The following is a 17,948-nucleotide window of genomic DNA, read 5'->3' as shown; positions in this document are numbered from 1 at the left end:
CCAGGCTCTCGGCCTCACATGGAAAGGTGCTGGCTCGGGTAATGAATGGCCGTCAGCTGTGGCTGGTTGGCCATCAGCTGTAACCATTGAGCCATGGGCCACTAATATTACTGCCGTGGCTGAGCTGGGGAGTCGAGTCGAGGAGAGTCGCTCGGTTAGCAGCAAAGCGGACAGCACGTCGCACGTCGTGTGAATCCAGCGTCCAGTGAGACTATAGTGGTATGACTCCCCTACCTATGTCTCCGTGGGTGTTCCTTTTTGTCCTCACCATATCCTGTGTTCTTGTGTGGGGAGCGGGAGCTGAGACCCTGCCGGACGCCCCGCGTGACATGTCCCCTCCTTAATTTCAAATGCATAAAAGAAACTGCAAAACTGTTATTCTCTGGAGTATTTAAGTCCTTGCTCCCCAGCATATGTCATCAGTTTGGCTCAAATAAACTTTTATACAAATTTTCTACAGGTTTGTACATTTCATACGTCAACATTATAAAATATCCAAGTGGTGAGAGAATGTCTCATTCCACCTGGAATTCAGGGTAGAGTTGTGAGGCAGTGGATGGATATTTGAGTCTTGAGTGTATTGTGGATATAAGAAACATCCAAACCTGTAAAGAAATTTAATGAGTTATTTGAGACAAACTGACAATTGCTGGGAAGCAAAATCTCAACAGATTAAGACACTACTCCAGAGAATGGCAGTTTTGCAGTTTATTTTATACATTAGAATAAAAAAGGAGACATAAGTAGGTTACATGAAATGCATTGACTGTCCAAGGGTATGTTATCTTGGAGGCAAAAAGACAATAGACAGGCTCACTTAAGGTAAAGATTGATCTTCGTCAAGGAAGCTATAGGCCTAGGCTGAGACTACTCTCCATGACCCACATTTATGTTGAGACCATCCTATGTGGTTAATTTCTGTCTCTGCGTTTGTAGAGCCTGCCATGCTGGCCTCCCCTGAACTTATCAGGTTTAGCATGTGGTCCCTTTTTCGTCCACAGTAAACAGTACTTAAAGCAGTGAGATTCGCTGCTACCGAAGAGCGAATAATTATAAGAAGAAAAGAAGCCAGAGGGCAGAGAACTGAGTACGGAAGCAGTTAAACAATTAAAAGTTAGGGAAATGTGCTCACAGTCAGAACCCACCTCCGCCATGCCCGTCTAAGCTCAAGAACTACATTTCCCAGAATTCTTTGTGCCCAGCATTTCCGGGTTAGAGCCGCCAATGAAATCCCGTGAGAGTTAGAAGGCGGAAGTGAGGCGGAAGCCATTACTTTGGGGATGGGATCTCCGATGTACAGATGGGCGGAGGAGACCTCTGCTGTGGTTTCCTCGGAACTGTTTGGGACCTTCCACCTCCCCGCGGCAGACTGGACCTTCTGTTTGAACTTTTCATCCCTTCGATGACAGCTTCCGTGATCACCGCTTCCTCCAATTTTATCCTCAGTCGGGTAAGCCCCGCTTTACTCATTTATCCCCAGCCTTCCTGAGGAGACTCCAGAGGCCCACAGGCAGGGAGGAATTAGACAGGACCGGGACCTGGGACAAGCGAGGACTGAAATTTAGGACCACTGAATTGGGTCCTGACGTGGGGCAGACACTGGTGGTCGGGTCAAAAAAACTGACACCTTGGGGTGGAGACGGAAAAGACCGGCGGAAAGAGTTCAGAACATTTTGGAGGCTCGGGAATTGGAGGCTGCAGAATAAACTACCTTCTTTTTGCTTTTCTGGTCAGTTTCCTTTTGTAGTCAATTTTTGTCTAATATTAATACAGGCACACTGGTTTTATTTTTGGTAGCATATGTTTTGACTATCTTTTATACTTAAACTTTTCGGTGCACTTGTCTGTTTTTATTAACTTTCGTTGATTCTCGTGTAAATAGCCTATAACTAGATTTAAGAATTCACTTCCACATTGTTGTTTACTTTGAGAGTTAGTCTCTTGATATTTATTGGGCTTACTAATATTTTATAGTTGATATATTTCAAGCACTTTAAACGATGTCTGGCCTGTGATAGTACTGTGTGTTCCAGGAATGAATGAGTGAATAATATGCTCTTGTCTGATTGTAGTGTGGTGAGTTATACCAATGGAGTTTTCTAATGTTCCATTAAATATGCATTGGTAAATAAGTTACCTGGAAAGGACACTTACTGTTGTGTCATTTTTGGCTTCTATTTGCTAATGTTTTATTTGGTGATTTGGATCTATGTTTGAGTGAAATTGGCGTGTAGTTTTCCCTTTCTGTGTAAGGTTTATGCCAGCTTCATAAAATGGAGTGGGGTGTTCCTTCTTTTTTCTAAACTCTGGAGTATTTTGCCTAGAAGTAGAATGACTTGTTCCATAAAGGGAGCTGTACCAGGAAAACCCATTTAGATCTGGAGTTTTCTTTATGGTAATTTTCAAAGCTGTTGTTTCAGTTCCCTTAGGATCATAGGGCATCCAAGTTCTCTATTTCATTATAGTAAGAAAAATTCCTTCAGGAATTTATTCATTCCATTTAAGGTTTAAATTGTATAGTCAAAGTTGTTAATAACGTGATCTTATTATAATATTTTTAACGCTTGCTACATCTGTAATGTTGTCCACTTTTTCACTCCTATATTTACTCACATATGTAAATATAGGAGTTTTTTAAAAAAATAAATCTTTGCCAGAATTTTGTCAATTTTGTTTTTATCAGACAACTTTTGGCTTGATTGAACCACTTTATAATATGTATGTTTTCTGTTTCATAACTTCTGTTTTTATGATTTTTTTCTCTTTGCTTTTTTTAGGATATTTTTCTAATTTCCTACATTGGGTATCTGTCACATCCCAAAGTCCAGTGTGTAGTATTGTATTACATTTCAGTTCTAAATATTATTGAGTAGTATGACTTTCTTGACATGTGAATTATTTCAAAGTTTCTCTTTTAATTTTCACTCCTCTGACATTTTTCTGGTTATATTCTGGTTATTGTTTATTGCATTGTGAGAGATTGATGCCATTTTCTGAGACACATTGTGCTTGTATGGCTGGATTTTACAGTTAGGAAATACTGTCTCATCCTATTCAGTCTGCATATATTGAGTTATCTTCCTGAACTATATTTGTGAGAACTCTGGTGGTGGCTTTATCCATTCCCCTTAGCGTTCTGCCCTTTTAAATTTTTTTCAAATTTTTGAAGCTATGTTATAACATATACACAAGTATATACAGCTTTTTCTTGAATTATGCTTTTCATTTATGAGCTTTTTGCCTTAATCTATTCTGTCTGGTGTTAATATATTTAAACCAACTTTTTTCGAAAAACATGCCTTGTATATCTTTTTATTTCCGGTCTTGTTATATTCTTATGTGTTAGACATCTCTTGTAAACAGCATGTAACTGGATTATTTTTAATCCATTTTGAGAATATCTATTGTAGTTGAAGCATTTAACCCATTTAGCATTTTATGTGTTAATATATTTGGTTGTTGAATGTGTTATCTTTTTCAATTTCTTTTTTCTCCAGCTTCCTTTGATTTGAGTATTTTTTATCCCAATTTTTTCTCTGAACATTTTCAATGTATTTACATATTTATTTACTGTGAAGAAATTGGCTTTAGAAGGGAGGGCAGACATTGCCTTGTGTGTAATAGGAGAGAAGGAGATCAACTGTGGGAGGAATTTTTGCAGAGACCAGAAAGTAAAAAGATTCCCTTAAATTTTTAAGGTAAAATTTATAAGAAAATGCACAGCTCTTGGGTGATCAGTTTGATCAATTTTTTGACAGTTGTGTACAAGGTGTGATCAAAATCTATGGTGAATGTTTAAATTAAAAAAAAAATTATTATAGTAAAAGACAGAAATTGCCGTACCAGAAGCAATGTATGACACGGAGCCTTTCTGTTGTGATCACAAATATAGTGAATGCTGCTGCCAAGTGCCACCCAACAGAAAGGTAGGGATCTTCTATACGGGAAGCAGTGCGTCGAACCTTAGGAACAGACAAGTTTCAACTTGTTTGGTGCAGTCAGTTGGATGTGAGCTATGGTTGAGAGGAGGTGTGTTTTAAAGTGTGCCATAAATCTTTTTCCATCATGACAACACTCCTTGTCACACATCACTTCTGGTATACAGCAATTTCTGTTAAATTAAAACATTACGGTGTGTCCACATCCAGCTTATTCACCAGATCTGGCACCCTGAGACTTTTGGCTCTTCCCCGAAGTCAAAATGATTCAGGACATCAAGGCAGCCACAACAGTGCAAGTAAAGACACTCAGGAAAAAGGACCTCCAGAACTGCTTCAGAAAGTGGCAAGAATGATGGGATAAGTGTGTTTGAAGCGAGGGGAAGTGTTGTGAGGGGGATTACTGGCAATGTGTCTTCTGTAATAATTTTTTTTTAATTTAAACATTCACATTATTGTTTGATCACACTTTGCACATTATGTAACCACTAAAAAAATTAAAAATGTAGAAAACTTCAATTGCCTCAGAAAGTTCCCTCTCACTTCTTTCAGTCTATATCCGTCTCGTATTCTTCCATTGAGGCAAGCATTTTTTTTTACTTCTATCAACTAAAACAAGTTTTGGTATCGGCCTAAAGTTTTGTCTATTTGTGGACATCTTGTAATTGGAATCATAGAGCATTTTTTGTGTCTGGCTTCTGTTGGTCAACATAGAGATTCAGCCATGTTGTGTGTCTCAGTCGTTTCTTTTTATTGCTGAGCAGTATTCCATTGTACAGACCAAAATTTGTTTATATGTTCTTTTGTTGATGGACATTTAGGTTGCCTACACTTTTGGCTATTATGAATCAGTGCTGTGGACATATTTTTAAAGACTTCTCTTGGGTAAATACCTAGGCATGGAATTGTTTGGTCAAATGGTAGGCGTACTATTATTTAAGAAACTGGCAAATTATTTTCTAAAGTGGTTGAACCATTTCACATTCCCACCGTCAGTATTTGAGAGTTGAGGGTATGCCACATCCTTTCTGACATTTAATGTAGATGGTCTTTTTTTATTTTGATTACTTCAGTGGGTTGAAATGCTATGTCACTTAATTTGTATTTATCTAATGACTAATGATACTAAGTACCTTTTGCCACGCTTATTATAGGTTATTAAATTTTGAGAAGGGCTAAGTTTAGCATTTTTTTTGAGTTGGTACTTTTTTATTTATAGGAGTGCTTTATTCTGAATATGAATTCTTTGTTAGGAATATATACTACAGATATTTTTCCCCGGTCTGTGGCTTGCCTTTTTATTTTATTTATTTATTTATTGATTCATTTATTTTTATTGAGGTATAACTGCCATAGCATTATATCAGTGTCAGGTATGCAACATAATTATTTGATTTATTTTTTTTTCCCCTTCTGCCTCCCCTGGCCCCACTCCGGTTCAAGCCGCTGTGTCTCAGTCTAGTTGTGTAGGACACAGCGCCCTGGCCCAGGCTGGTGTTAGGAGCCTTGCGCTCCCCCCCGGCTGAGGCAGTCGGTCACCAGTGGTTGGTGCGGAAGCTCTCGCCAGCTGCCGGCCACTTACGCTGGCCACCGGCTGCTCCTGGCAGCCCAGCTCCAGGGTGAGCTGTTGTTCACAATCTTAGCTGTAGAAAGCGCAGCTCACTGGGCCATGTGGGAATCAACCGGCGACCTTGGTGTTGAGAGCACGGTGCTCCAACCACCTGAGCCACCAGGCCAGCCCAATATTTTTATATATTACAAAATGATCACAATAAATGTAGTTGACAATCATCATCATACAGAGTTACAAATCTTTTTTTCTTGTGATGAGAATGTTCAAGACCTACTTTCCTAGCTACTTTCAAATGTGCAATACAGTATTATTAACTATAGTCACCGTGTTGTACATTACATCCCCAGGCTTGTTCATTATATAACTGGAAGTTTGTACCTTTTGACCTCTTTCACCCATTTCACCCACTCCCACCAGTCTGTTCTCTGTATCCATGACCTTGGTTTTTGCTGTGTTCTGTTTTTTTTAAGTTTCCATATATCAGTGAGAACCTAAGGTACTTTTCTTCTGTTGGCTTATTTAGCATAATGCCTTCAAGTTCCATTGCTATCGCAAATGGCAAGATTTTTTTTTTATAGCTGTATATATACCACATTTTCTTTATCCATTCATTCACTGATAGACATTTAAGTTGCTTCCATGTCTTCGTTATTGTAAATAATGCTGTAATGAACATAGAGGTAGAGATGTTTTCAAAATAGTGTTTCCATTTTTGGATAAATACCCAGAAGTGGAATTGCTGTATCATATGGTAGTTCTATATTTAATTTTTTGAGGACCCTGCATACTGTTTTCCATAATGGCTGTCTGTCCCAATTTACATTCCCACCAACAGTGCAGAAGAGTTCCCTTTTTCCCATATCCTGGCCAACCCATAGCTCTTATCTTTTTTATAATAGCCATTCTAGCAGGTATTAGGTGATATCTCATCCTTTTGATTAGCATTTCTCTGATGGTTAATGATGAACATCTTTTCATGTACCAGTTGGCTATTTGTATGTCTTTGAGAAAATGTCGGTTCAGATCCTCTGCCCATTTTTTAATTGGATTTTTTTCCACCCTGTTTCTCTGAAAATAAGACCTAGCTGGACAACCAGTTCTAATGCATCTTTTGGAGCAAAAATTAATATAAGACTGGGTCTTATATTACATTATATATTACATTATATAAGACCCGGTCTTATTTTATTATAAGAAAATTTTTATTTATAATAAAATAAGACCGGGTCTTATATTAATTTTTGCTCCAAAAGACACATTAGAGCTGATTGTAAGGCTAGGTCTTATTTTCAGGGAAACACGGTATTGAGTTGTACAAGTTCTTCATATGTTTTGGATATTAACCCCTTGTCTGACATATGACTTACAAATGTCTTCTCCCATTCGGTAGGTTGCCTTTCCATTTTGTTGATGGTTTCCTTTGCTGTGCAGAAGCTTTTTAGTTTGATGTAGTCCCACTTGTTTATTTCTGCTATTGTTTTATTTGCTTCTGGTATCAAATCTAAAAAATCATCCCCACGGCCGATGTGAAGGGGCTTACTGCCTGTGTTTTCTTCAAGAACTTTTATGGTTTCAGGTCTTACATTCAAGTCTTTAGTCTCTTTTGAGTTTGTTTTTATGTATAATGTAAGATAGTGCTCCAGTTTCATTCTTGTGCATGTGGCTGCCCAGTTTCCCAACACATTTATTGAAGAGACTGTTCTTTGCTTATTGTATGTTCTTGGCTCCTGTGTCATTAATTGTGTGCATGGGTTTTTTTCTGGGCTCTTAATTGTTTCACTGATCTATGTGTCTGTTTTTATGCCAGCTTTCTCACTTTTTTTATTAAAGTTTATTGGGGATGACAATTATTAGTAAAGTTATATAGATTTCAGGTGTACAATTCTGTAATATCATCTATATATCACATTGTGTGTTCACTACCCAGAGTCAATTCTCTTTCCATCACCATATATTTGATCCCTTTTACCCTCATCTACCCCCCCCCCTTACCCTCTGGTAACCATTAAACTATTGTCTGTGACTATGAGTTTTTGTTTTTTCATTTGTTTGTCTTGTTTTGTTGTTTTCAGTTTTATATACCACATATACCACACATCAGTGAAATCATATCGTTCTTGACTTTTTCTGTGTGACTTATTTCACTTAGCATTATAATCTTAAGATCCATCCATGTTGTCGCAAATGGCAATATTTCATTTTTTCTTACGGCAGAATAGTATTCCATTGTGGCTATATACCATATTTTCTTGATGTTGTTTGATGACTAAAATTTTTTAATTTTGGTAAAGTCTAAGAATAGATTTTTTTAGGTCTGATTCTGTTTGTGTCTAGTCTAAAATATTGTTGTGTAACACAGGTCATTAGAATAGTCTGGATTTTATGTTTTGTTGTCTGATTCATCTCAAAAAAGATTTTTTTAAATTTAAATTTTTGTGTGTGTAATGATAATAGAAGTCAAAATTACTTTTAACCCCCACTGACTATTTCAGCACCATTTTTTAAAAAGACTGCTGTCTTTTTTGTTTTGTTAAGTTAGTAATATTGTGATAATGATATATGGTGTCATATGAGTACTATGTTTATTGGGGTGACCACTTCATAAGGTATATAAATGTCTAAATCACAGTGTTGTACCCCTGAAACTAATATAATATTGCATGTCAACTATAATTTTAAAGAAAAAATTTTTTAAACTATTGAATTGTTTTGTTTCCTGTTGAAAATTGTTTGTGCATTTGCATACCTATTTCTAACTGTTCTGTTCCACTGACATATTTGTCTATACTTATTCCAATAACTCTTCATTACTGTGGTAAAGTTAGTATGAATCATCCAAGTTTTTCTTTCTTAACATTGTTCTGGCTCTTCTAGATCTTTTGCATTTTGGTACACATTTTAGATTTGGCTTGTCAATTTCCAGAAAAGAAGCCTGCCAGGATTTTGCTAGGAACTGTGCTGTATCTATAGATGATATTCCTCCCCATTTATTTAGGTCTTTAATTTTCAGCAGTATTTCAAAAGTTTTATTGTCAAAGTCTTAACACAACTTTTTATTTGGAGACATTTTACATGTTTTACACTATCATGTGGAATTGTTTTTTAAGTTTCATTTTCCAGTTCTTTCTTGTACGTTTAGTGATTACTGTGTAATGAATATAAGAATATTTGCTGAAAGTAAGGGTAATGGTAAGACAATTTTTTATTCAGAAAAAAACTGTTGAGATTTTTACATGGTTATTGGGAGATTGGAAGGTCGGATTGCCTAGTCCTTTAGGGTGAGCAACTTAAGAGTTTTGAAGGTTACCTGTTTTGTGCACACGGGTCTTCCTAGAAGTACCTTTAGGGAGGAAGCAAATGGTTGGAATCATCCAGTGCTGGGTTTTTGCTCATTCAGGGTTATAATAGAGGGTTAAGGGAATTTGGACAAATAAATAGAAGTGATGGGTCTTGATGAATCTCAGCTGGATAGTTGGGGCAGTAAGAAGAAGAATTTGTTGTTAGCAAGATGGTAGAAATATGGGTGGCCTGGAATCCTCTCGGAAGTGAAAGAAAGAGTTCATGTGAGAAGAATGTTGTGTAGAAGTTTTGTCCAGAGAGCAGATTTCTAAACCATTGCCTGCAAGGTAAAGTTGCTCGTAGCAGTAACAAGGCCTGTTCATTGGCCCACAGGTGTGTATGTTGGTGTGGAGTGTGGAGACTGGAACGTGCGTTCCTAGATGCACCTTCTCTGTGGCTGCCACAAGCATCCGAAACCATGGCAAACCTTGAAGTTGAAGAACAGAAGTCTGGGGCCCAAGTGCATAATGAGTGAGGGGTGTCACAGAATTGTACTTGATGACAAGTTACGTGGGGGAGTGAGCCTGAATCTTCCTTGAGACAGGTCAGGGCTTTATACCACATTGCCTGGAGGTTTTGCCTAAATAAGGTAAAGGCTTGGGGATCAGACAGAACTTGATACTCAAAAAAGGAAATGTTGGAAAGCAAAGGTCAGAATTGTCCTGTGAGCAGGAGCGATAGAAAGCCTTCGACTTCTCCTAATAGCCTTTTTCTCGTTGACTGCAGATGCCTGCGCAGTGTGTCCCATGAGAGCAAGAGAGTAGCTTTCTGGTGCCAGTGCCCTGTTATTTGGGCAAATTTATCATCATCCTCACAGGATGGCAGCTCTTGGTCTCTCTCCCACATGTGGTAAGTTCTTGGGGTGAAGAGTGCTCTCAGAAATCAAGCTTGAGTGACCCCTGCCACTTCACCAAGGTCAGGGGTGTCCAAGGCCAGAGGGAGGGCTGTCAGGGGAGGCTGTCAGGGGAGGGCTGCTTCCCACTGGGAAGCAGTGGGAGCAAAGCCCAGGGAGGTCCCCCAGGGGGCTGTCTGATTCAGGGTCTTTGTGAGTTGGGGTGAGAGGGAGTGTGTGCAGTTGGTGTGAAAGGAAGGACACAAGTGTGGGTAACCCCGTACTATCCCATTTATCGTTTTGATAAATCTGAGCAAAGCAAGTAAAGCTCTACCTCGTAGAGCTTTCATTTCTTCACTTGTAAATTGAGAGTATAACATCGCTTTGTTTATGGGTATATTGGCCAACCTCCCTTTTTCCTGTCCTTGAATTAGAGCAGGGCTGCTTTGGCTTGTTGCAAAACGTGTGTGTGTGTGTTTGGGGCTGTGCACTGCACCCTTAGTTTGGGTAGTTTCTTGGTTTGTGAGTGTCCGGCAGGCTTGAATTCTCACGGATCCTGTCTTCTCTAGCTACATCCACCCAGGACTCAGAAATTCCTCTTTCTTCAAAAGATCATTCCTGTCACCAGGATGTGGACCTGTTTGCTTGTAATGACCTAGAGCCTCATATGCCAACTAATGCTGGTTCCCAGGTACACCAAGATCTTAGGGCCCCTGAGGGTGGGAGAGGCACTTCCTAGAATAGCCCAATATCTCATGTTAAAATTCTTTTAGATCTCCGTCCAGGTTTATCAATGAAAGAGCTAAAGAATGTTGTGAGTCTGTCCTGGTATTAGGGTTGTTAGGGGAAATGATGTATGTATCCAATGTTTTTCTCATAATGTGGCTCAAAGCACTCAGGCCAGGCTGGAAGTAGACAGAGATTTTAGTCCCACATCAGAGTTACTTTTGAAGCAATGAGACAGGATGAGATCACTTCACAGGGAAGAGAAGACAACTGCTGACTGACTTCTGGAATAAACGTTGAGCCACCAGAACCCCACACTGAAAATCCTGTGTTTTGAGCCTCTCATACCCAGTCTGTAGCTTCTGCATCTTTGAACACAGGCTGGGTTCTCACTGACCCCAAATGTGTGTGGTGTTGCAGGAATCCGTGACTTTCCAGGATGTTGCAGTGGACTTTACTGAGAAGGAGTGGCCCTTGCTGGATTCTTCTCAAAGAAAACTGTACAAGGATGTGATGCTGGAGAACTATAGCAACCTCGCCTCAGTGGGTAATACGGGCATCATTTCTTCATTCATGAACCTAATGTTTTTGTTTTAAGTACTTGCTATAACCCAAGAATTGTGTGGGGATTTGGAACACAATTGTCAACAAGCGGACCTGGTACCTACTCCCCGTGTGTCTCCTCATGGATATTGAGATCTGTCTACCATGTTTCCCCAAAAATAAGACCAGGTCTTATGTTAATTTTTGCTCCAAAAGGCATATTAAGGCTTATGTTCAGGGGACGTCATCCTGAAAAATCATGCTAGGGCTTATTTTCTGGTTAGGTCTTATTTTCGGGGAAACACAGTATTGCATTGACCTTGGAAGTTGTCAAGTATGCCTGAGCTTGGGTATAGGTTTCTGAGTTCAGAAATCCTTAATTTCTGAGTTAAGAAGTCTTTTGAAGGGCAAAACGTGGGTATTTGTGAGTTTACTTTTTATGAAAGCCTTTCATTATGTCCCTTAGAAATTTGTCACCATCATTTTGCTGCTCCTAAGTCAGTCTTGTCCATCTTCAGAACTCTGACTTCAGAACACGTGTCTTCTGCACGATCCTCCCTCAACATGTGTCTTTCCCCGTGAGTAGGGTGTCAAGTGGGCAAACCCAGCCTCATCTCCCACTTGGAGGAAGAAGAGGAGCTGAGGACAGAGGAGACGGGACTTCACGGAGGCACTTGTTCCGGTGAGCACGAGGCAAACACAGATGCTGCTGAGTGTCAGTTCTCCCCAGGGATTGAGGTGGAGGGAGATCCGTTAGGAAATGTCACCAAGGGAAATTTGAAAAATGCTCATTCTCTTTCACTGCTTCTCCATTCTCTCTTTGGTGTTGTTATTCTCTTCACCTTTAAATTTGACATGTCCATGTGGACTTTCTCCTATCCTTTCATATTGAACATTCCTGATTATACTTTTTCTGTTATTATCAATGTCAGTCTTTGAAGAATTACTTCTTAGTGAGTTGACATAAATGTCTATCCCTGTCTTTGCCACATATCTCACACAGCCAAAATTTTCAGTCATTTTTACTCATGTGTGCATTCTCCCTTTTCCTATTACCTATCTTAGGATTTATATTTGCAAAGAAATTCACCTATTTTTGTCACCATCATCCCACCATTTTCTTTTTCCAACAAGTAAATCTTTTTTCAATTCGTTTCAGATTGGGAAACTCCATCTAAAACCAAATGGTCCATTCTCATGGAAGATATTCTTGGGAAGGAAACATCCAGGGATGTGACAATGGTAAGATTTCCTTGGGGTAATTCTAGGTCTTCAATATTAGGAGAAGACTGGGGCAGCTTAAATTACAAAAGCAGCCCAAAAACCAGGCAAGTGGCATTCTCCAAGAGGAAACAGTGTCGGGGACAGTGAATATTACCAAGTTGGAGGAAAACCCTAAATCTAATTCCAAATTTTTCCACTTAGAGTTTTGATGAGTAAATATTTCTATAATTGTGTCTCAGATATTGAGTGTTGAGGCTCAGTTCAGATTTAAACAGTTCAAGTGTGTGTAAAAGCTTTATAAAGTTACACACACGGAGCCTTAGGGCATAGCATTTACCTGTTCTGTTTGATAGAGCCCAGATGGGGCAGAAGCAGTACTTTTGCACTTTAAATTGTGACATTTGTCATACTGATGTACTTCAATTTTTGTCAGTTTACGTGGGGATGATTCTTAGGAATGTAATGAATATGGGAAATGCCTTAGTCAGCACTCATCTCTCCATCAACAGGAAAGAACTCGTCTCGGAGAGAAATCCACTGACTATGCTCACCTGTTTGAAGTCTTCAACATGGGTGCTCATCTTACTCAACAGATGGGAAGGCACACTGGCAAGAGGCCCTGTCACCGCAGGGACTGTGGGGTGGTTTTCAAGAACAGGTCGCATCTAACCCAACATGTGAGCATTTACAATGGGAGAAAAATGCACGAATGTCACCAGTGCCAAAAAGCCTTCACCACAAGTGCTTCCCTTACCCGGCACAGGAGAATACACACCGGGGAGAAACCCTATGAATGCAGTGCCTGTGGGAAAGCTTTCAATGATCCCTCCGCCCTCAGGAGTCATGCGAGAACTCACCTCACAGAGAAGCCCTTTGACTGCAGTCAGTGTGGAAATGCATTCCGAACCCTCTCGGCCCTGAAGATCCACATGAGAGTTCACACTGGGGAGAGACCTTACAAGTGTGACGAATGTGGCAAGGCCTATGGCAGGAGCTGCCACCTCATTGCACACAGAAGAACACACACTGGAGAGAGACCCTATGAATGTCATGACTGTGGGAAAGCTTTCCAGCATCCCTCTCATCTCAAAGAGCATGTCAGGAATCACACTGGAGAGAAACCCTATGAATGCACACAGTGTGGAAAAGCCTTTCGATGGAAGTCTAACTTTAATTTGCACAAGAAGAACCACATGGTACAGAAAACATACGAATGTAAAGAATGCGGGAAATCCTTTGGTGATCTCTTGTCGCGGAGAAAACACATGCGCATTCATATTGTAAAGAAGCCTGTCGAATGTCGGCAGTGTGGGAAAACATTCAGAAACCAGTCCATCCTTAAGACACACATGAATTCTCACACTGGAGAGAAACCATACGGGTGCGATCTGTGTGGGAAAGCCTTCAGTGCAAGCTCAAACCTAACTGCACACAGGAAAATACACACTCAAGAGAGACGCTATGAATGTGCTGCCTGTGGGAAAATCTTCGGTGATTATTTATCCCGGAGGCGGCACATGAGTATTCATCTTGTAAAGAAACACGTTGAATGTAGACAGTGTGGGAAAGCCTTCAGAAACCAGTCAACCCTTAAGACACACATGAGGAGTCACACAGGAGAGAAGCCATACGAGTGTGATCACTGTGGAAAAGCCTTCAGCATAGGCTCCAACCTTAACGTCCACAGGAGAATACACACTGGTGAGAAGCCCTATGAATGCCCGGCCTGTGGGAAAGCCTTCAGCGATCATTCATCTCTTCGGAGTCATGTGAAAACTCACCGGGGAGAGAAACTCTTTGTGTCATCAGTGTGGAGAAGGCTCCAATGACATCTCTTTAAGAATCATAAGAGCTCAGAGTAGAAGGAAACCCCATAAGTGTAAGGAAGGCAGGAAAGCCTTTATGAATTCATCTTACAGACACAAAAGAATACATGTAACTTGGGAGAAATACAATTTGTGTAATGATTGTGAAAAGACGTGAGTTTTTTTTCATCACTTTGGAGATTTATGAGAACTCACCACACGGGGAGAAAACATATAACTGGTGTGGAGAAGCCATCAGTGTATATTCAGCTTTTAACATGAGAATTTAGGGAGAGAAATCCTAGCCTGGTATTTAATGTTGAAATGACTTTAGCACCAGCTTGCACCTTCTGGGCACACGAATAAGCACTGTAGGGAGAATCTGTAAATTCAACAACTAGGCCAACATTTCTTAGTCTCACTGTATTCCTCATGAGAGAAATAACACAGAAGTAAGGAACATGGAAAAGTCAATAATGGGACAGCAAACTGCAGCCAGCTGTTTGTTTTTTGTACAGACCATAATCTAAGAATAGTTCACATTTTTAAGGAAGAAAAAGGTGTGACAGAGACCATGTGTGGCCCACAAAGTCTAAAATACTTGCTGTCTGGCCGTTTACAGAAACAAATTTGCCAACCCCTGTTTGCACAGGAGCTGTTCTCAACAGGGAGTGATTTTGCTCCCCAGGGGACATTTGACAGCACCTGGAAACATTTTTGGTTGTTAAACCTAGAGGAGGTGCTACTGGCGTGCAGTTGGAAGACATCAAGGATGCTGTTAAATATCCTACATGCATAGGAGCCCCCTCTTACCCCCCCCGAACAAAGAATTACATACCCCGAAATAATGAGAGGTTGAGAAACATTGGCCTTCCAATTTGTGAAACGTGAGTACTCACAGTAGGAGAAATTTCTATTTAAAACTTTGAAACTATAATCAATGTAATCATTTCAGGAAACATGAGAACCCACACTTCAGACAATCCCTGTGTGGAGATGATGTCAGCTACGGCCCCCTCACTTGTGCTTACGAGAATTCGTTCACACCCCAATGGAATTTTCTAGTGAATATGAAATTGCATTTCTCAGTTTTTCATAATGAAAACAGACCCTAGCTCATTAATTTTTTAGCCTTTGTTTTTAAGGTTATGCTCTAAATTACCTTTAGGCCACATCCCAAAAGGTTTGTGTGTAGTATTTTTATTTCATTCTTGATAGTGTGTTAATTTCACTTTGGGTGACTTTCTTGACCAATGAACTCTGTACAATCTTATGTGCTGTGTAATGTGGGTATTTTTAGTACCTGTTTGTTGCGAGCATCTAATTTAAATGAATGGTGATCAGATGAGGTCTTCATTAGATGGATCCTTTAGGATGTTCTTAGCTTTTTGTCCAGCCAGGAGTGGCATCTACTTCTAGTTGCTTCCCCAGTATCTCATCTTCCACATCAAGAAAACCCAGATTTTGTCAGACTAGTATGGTATGCTATTTTAAAAATCAGGTTTAGTTGCAACTAGTACAGTCCGTGTCGTACACTGACAAATACGCAGATGTTACTGTGTGGGCACTGAGAAGGGTCTTGAAAAAGGTCATTCTTACCTGGATTCTTCCTCGTATTTTTTTTTTTTTTTTTTTTTTACCCCTTTCCCTACTTCTCACCTTGCAAGGAGATCCAGTACCTAGTGTGAAAAGATCCATCTTGTGACCAAGAGGATGTAACCCACGGGCTAAGGAGGAGCCTACAGAAAATCACAAATGATTCTGGCCTCCCCAGTGGCTTCTTTGAGTGTCCACACTAGCCGTGGATTTGTCATTTCCAGACTTCCTAGTACATGAGAAAAATAAAACTGATTATGGGTTTAAGCTGCTTTGGATAGTTCATTTATTTCTATTTAATTGTTTTTCTTGTTGATGGGGGAGGGTTCAGCTACCCCCTGGATGCTGTCTGTAATCCGTTCACCTGATCACGAGTGAGCTTTTATAACTGCTACACGTGTGTCTGCTGTGCTTTTAATTGTTGGATATGGAGTTTTAAATTTTTTAAACCAAGTTTTTAAGTGGTATTTCAAATCTTTGATGTATTTAAACATTTATTTTCCTGACTTCTTGTATTGAAGAATGGTGTTAATTTTCACAATCACGCTAAGAAGCAGGTGCCATCAGTGTCTTCCTTTTGCATATGGAGAAATCTAAGAGAAGTATAGGTGACTTGTCTGCAGTCAACCTGTTAGCAGGTAGGTGGCAGAGCTTGGATTTGAGCCCTGGTGTCTGGCTCCAGAGTCTGTATTTCTTATAGGTCAGACCTTGTTCTGTGCCCCAAGCCTACAGTGAATCAGAATATTTGCCTTTGTGGTGCTTACATTCTACATGGGGTTGAGGCACCTGATAAATGAGTAAATATATTGTATCTCAGATGGTGGTCAGTGCAATGAAGGAAAAATGAAGCAGGGTGATGATGAGAAGGAATGTGGGATTTAGTGGAGCTCTGGGGCAGGTAGGGAAAGTCTTTCCTTTAAGGGGATGTTTGAGCAGAGCTGTAAAGGAACTGCAAGCGTAGGCCGTGTTGTAATGTGGGGAAGAGCAGCACCCTGGGCAGTTCAGAGGCCATGAAGAACAGTTGTGCTTGGGGATAGCCACGTGCTAGGGACAAAGGGACCAGTGTGATGGCGTGGATCAGGCTTGCGGGTTGCAGAAGATGATGAGGTCAGAGCTAGATCAGGATCCTGATCATGGGGACATCTTGTGGGTTAACTTGAAGGGCTCTGCCTTTCATGATCAATGTGTTGGGAAGTCAGTGGAGGGTTTTGAAAAGGGTGACAACTATCCGGTTTCTGTTTTTAAAGGATCACAGTGGCTTCTGGGTTGATACGCTAAATAGAGGAACAAGGTACAAACAAACTTGTTAGAAGGCCATTGCAGAATTCAAGTTAGATAAAATGGTGGGCAGACTATTAATAAGAGTCACCTTGATGACGATAGCCGTGGTTTCTTTATAACTTCCAGATAGTGATTCTTGGTTTCATTATCCCACAACTTACTGACTTTCTCTACTGCTGATGTACCGTTAGTTCCTGGACTGTTTCCCTTTTTCCCAGTTATGAACAATGCTGCTTTAAGAAATTGTATACATACCCTCTGGAGGATTGGTGAGTTTTTCCAGGAGTGTGAAATTCCTGGGTAGTAAGGTCTGTGCATGTTGCATTTATCAGTATAATGCCAAAGTCATTTCTACAGTGTTTGTATAATGACATTTTGTGTATATGTGGTAACATTAAAACAGGTTTTACTAAAATGCAGAAGTGCTTAATTCATACATGTATAGCTCAATGATCACATGAACACATCCATGTGGTGAGGCAAAAAAAGTGTTACCAGCATTCCTGATACCTCTTCTTGTCTCATCCAAATGACAAACCCTTCTCTACTCTCCACAGGTGACCAATATTCCGACTGACATAGCTTGGGTTTTTTGTTTCTTAATCCTATACAAATGGAACCACACAGCATATGTTCTTTTGTGTGTCTTAATTTTCCCGAATGTTTTTGTGAAACTGATCCATACTGTTTTGAGTATCACTAGCTAATACATTTTACTGTCTTCCATTATTTGAATATTCCACAAGTTGTTTTAGCAGGTTGTGTTGACGGACATTTGACTTTTCACCTTGGGGCTATTTGTGAATAATGCTGCTATGAGCTATTTTAACATTTCTGATAGTGCACGAGTATATATGTATTTCTCATGGGTGTGTACCCTGGACTGAAATTGCTGGGTCATATGGGATCCATATGTTTATTTTTCATAGATGATGCCAGTTTTCCAAAGTGATTGTGCAAATTTGTTTTCCAAGAAGCTATTTTATTGAGTTGAATAAGATGGCACTAAAGTTGCCTGATTTACGTATTCCAGATGTCAGCCCTATGGGTGGATATGTTCTGTAAATATTTTGTCCCACTCTGTGGCTTGT

General features: G+C 40.0%; 1 protein-coding gene across 1 annotated transcript; it reads left to right on the top strand.

Annotated features, from left to right (window-relative positions):
- Positions 1-1,274: 1,274 nt before the first annotated feature.
- On the top strand, positions 1,275-14,141 carry ZNF317 (zinc finger protein 317). The gene is made up of 7 exons (XM_033134854.1): positions 1,275-1,450; positions 9,577-9,699; positions 10,252-10,373; positions 10,829-10,955; positions 11,538-11,633; positions 12,111-12,193; positions 12,685-14,141. Exons 2-7 carry the CDS (start codon positions 9,669-9,671, stop codon positions 14,002-14,004), a joined length of 1,779 nt encoding a protein of 592 aa, XP_032990745.1. The 5' UTR covers positions 1,275-1,450; positions 9,577-9,668; the 3' UTR covers positions 14,005-14,141.
- The last annotated feature ends 3,807 nt before the right edge of the window (positions 14,142-17,948 follow it).

The sequence above is a fragment of the Rhinolophus ferrumequinum genome, chromosome 18 (assembly GCF_004115265.2).
Source record: "Rhinolophus ferrumequinum isolate MPI-CBG mRhiFer1 chromosome 18, mRhiFer1_v1.p, whole genome shotgun sequence".
NCBI lineage: Eukaryota > Metazoa > Chordata > Mammalia > Chiroptera > Rhinolophidae > Rhinolophus > Rhinolophus ferrumequinum.
This window is presented reverse-complemented; position numbering and strand designations above follow the sequence as displayed.

What these genes read in the sequence shown, in the direction of transcription:
- ZNF317 (XM_033134854.1), top strand. Translation starts at nt 9,669, where the DNA reads ATGGCAGCTCTTGGTCTCTCTCCCACATGTG. An exon ending in CAACTAATGCTGGTTCCCAG is followed by an intron (nt 10,374 to 10,828) that starts GTACACCAAGAT and finishes GTGGTGTTGCAG; the next exon opens with GAATCCGTGACTTTCCAGGA. An exon ending in TAGCAACCTCGCCTCAGTGG is followed by an intron (nt 10,956 to 11,537) that starts GTAATACGGGCA and finishes CCCCGTGAGTAG; the next exon opens with GGTGTCAAGTGGGCAAACCC.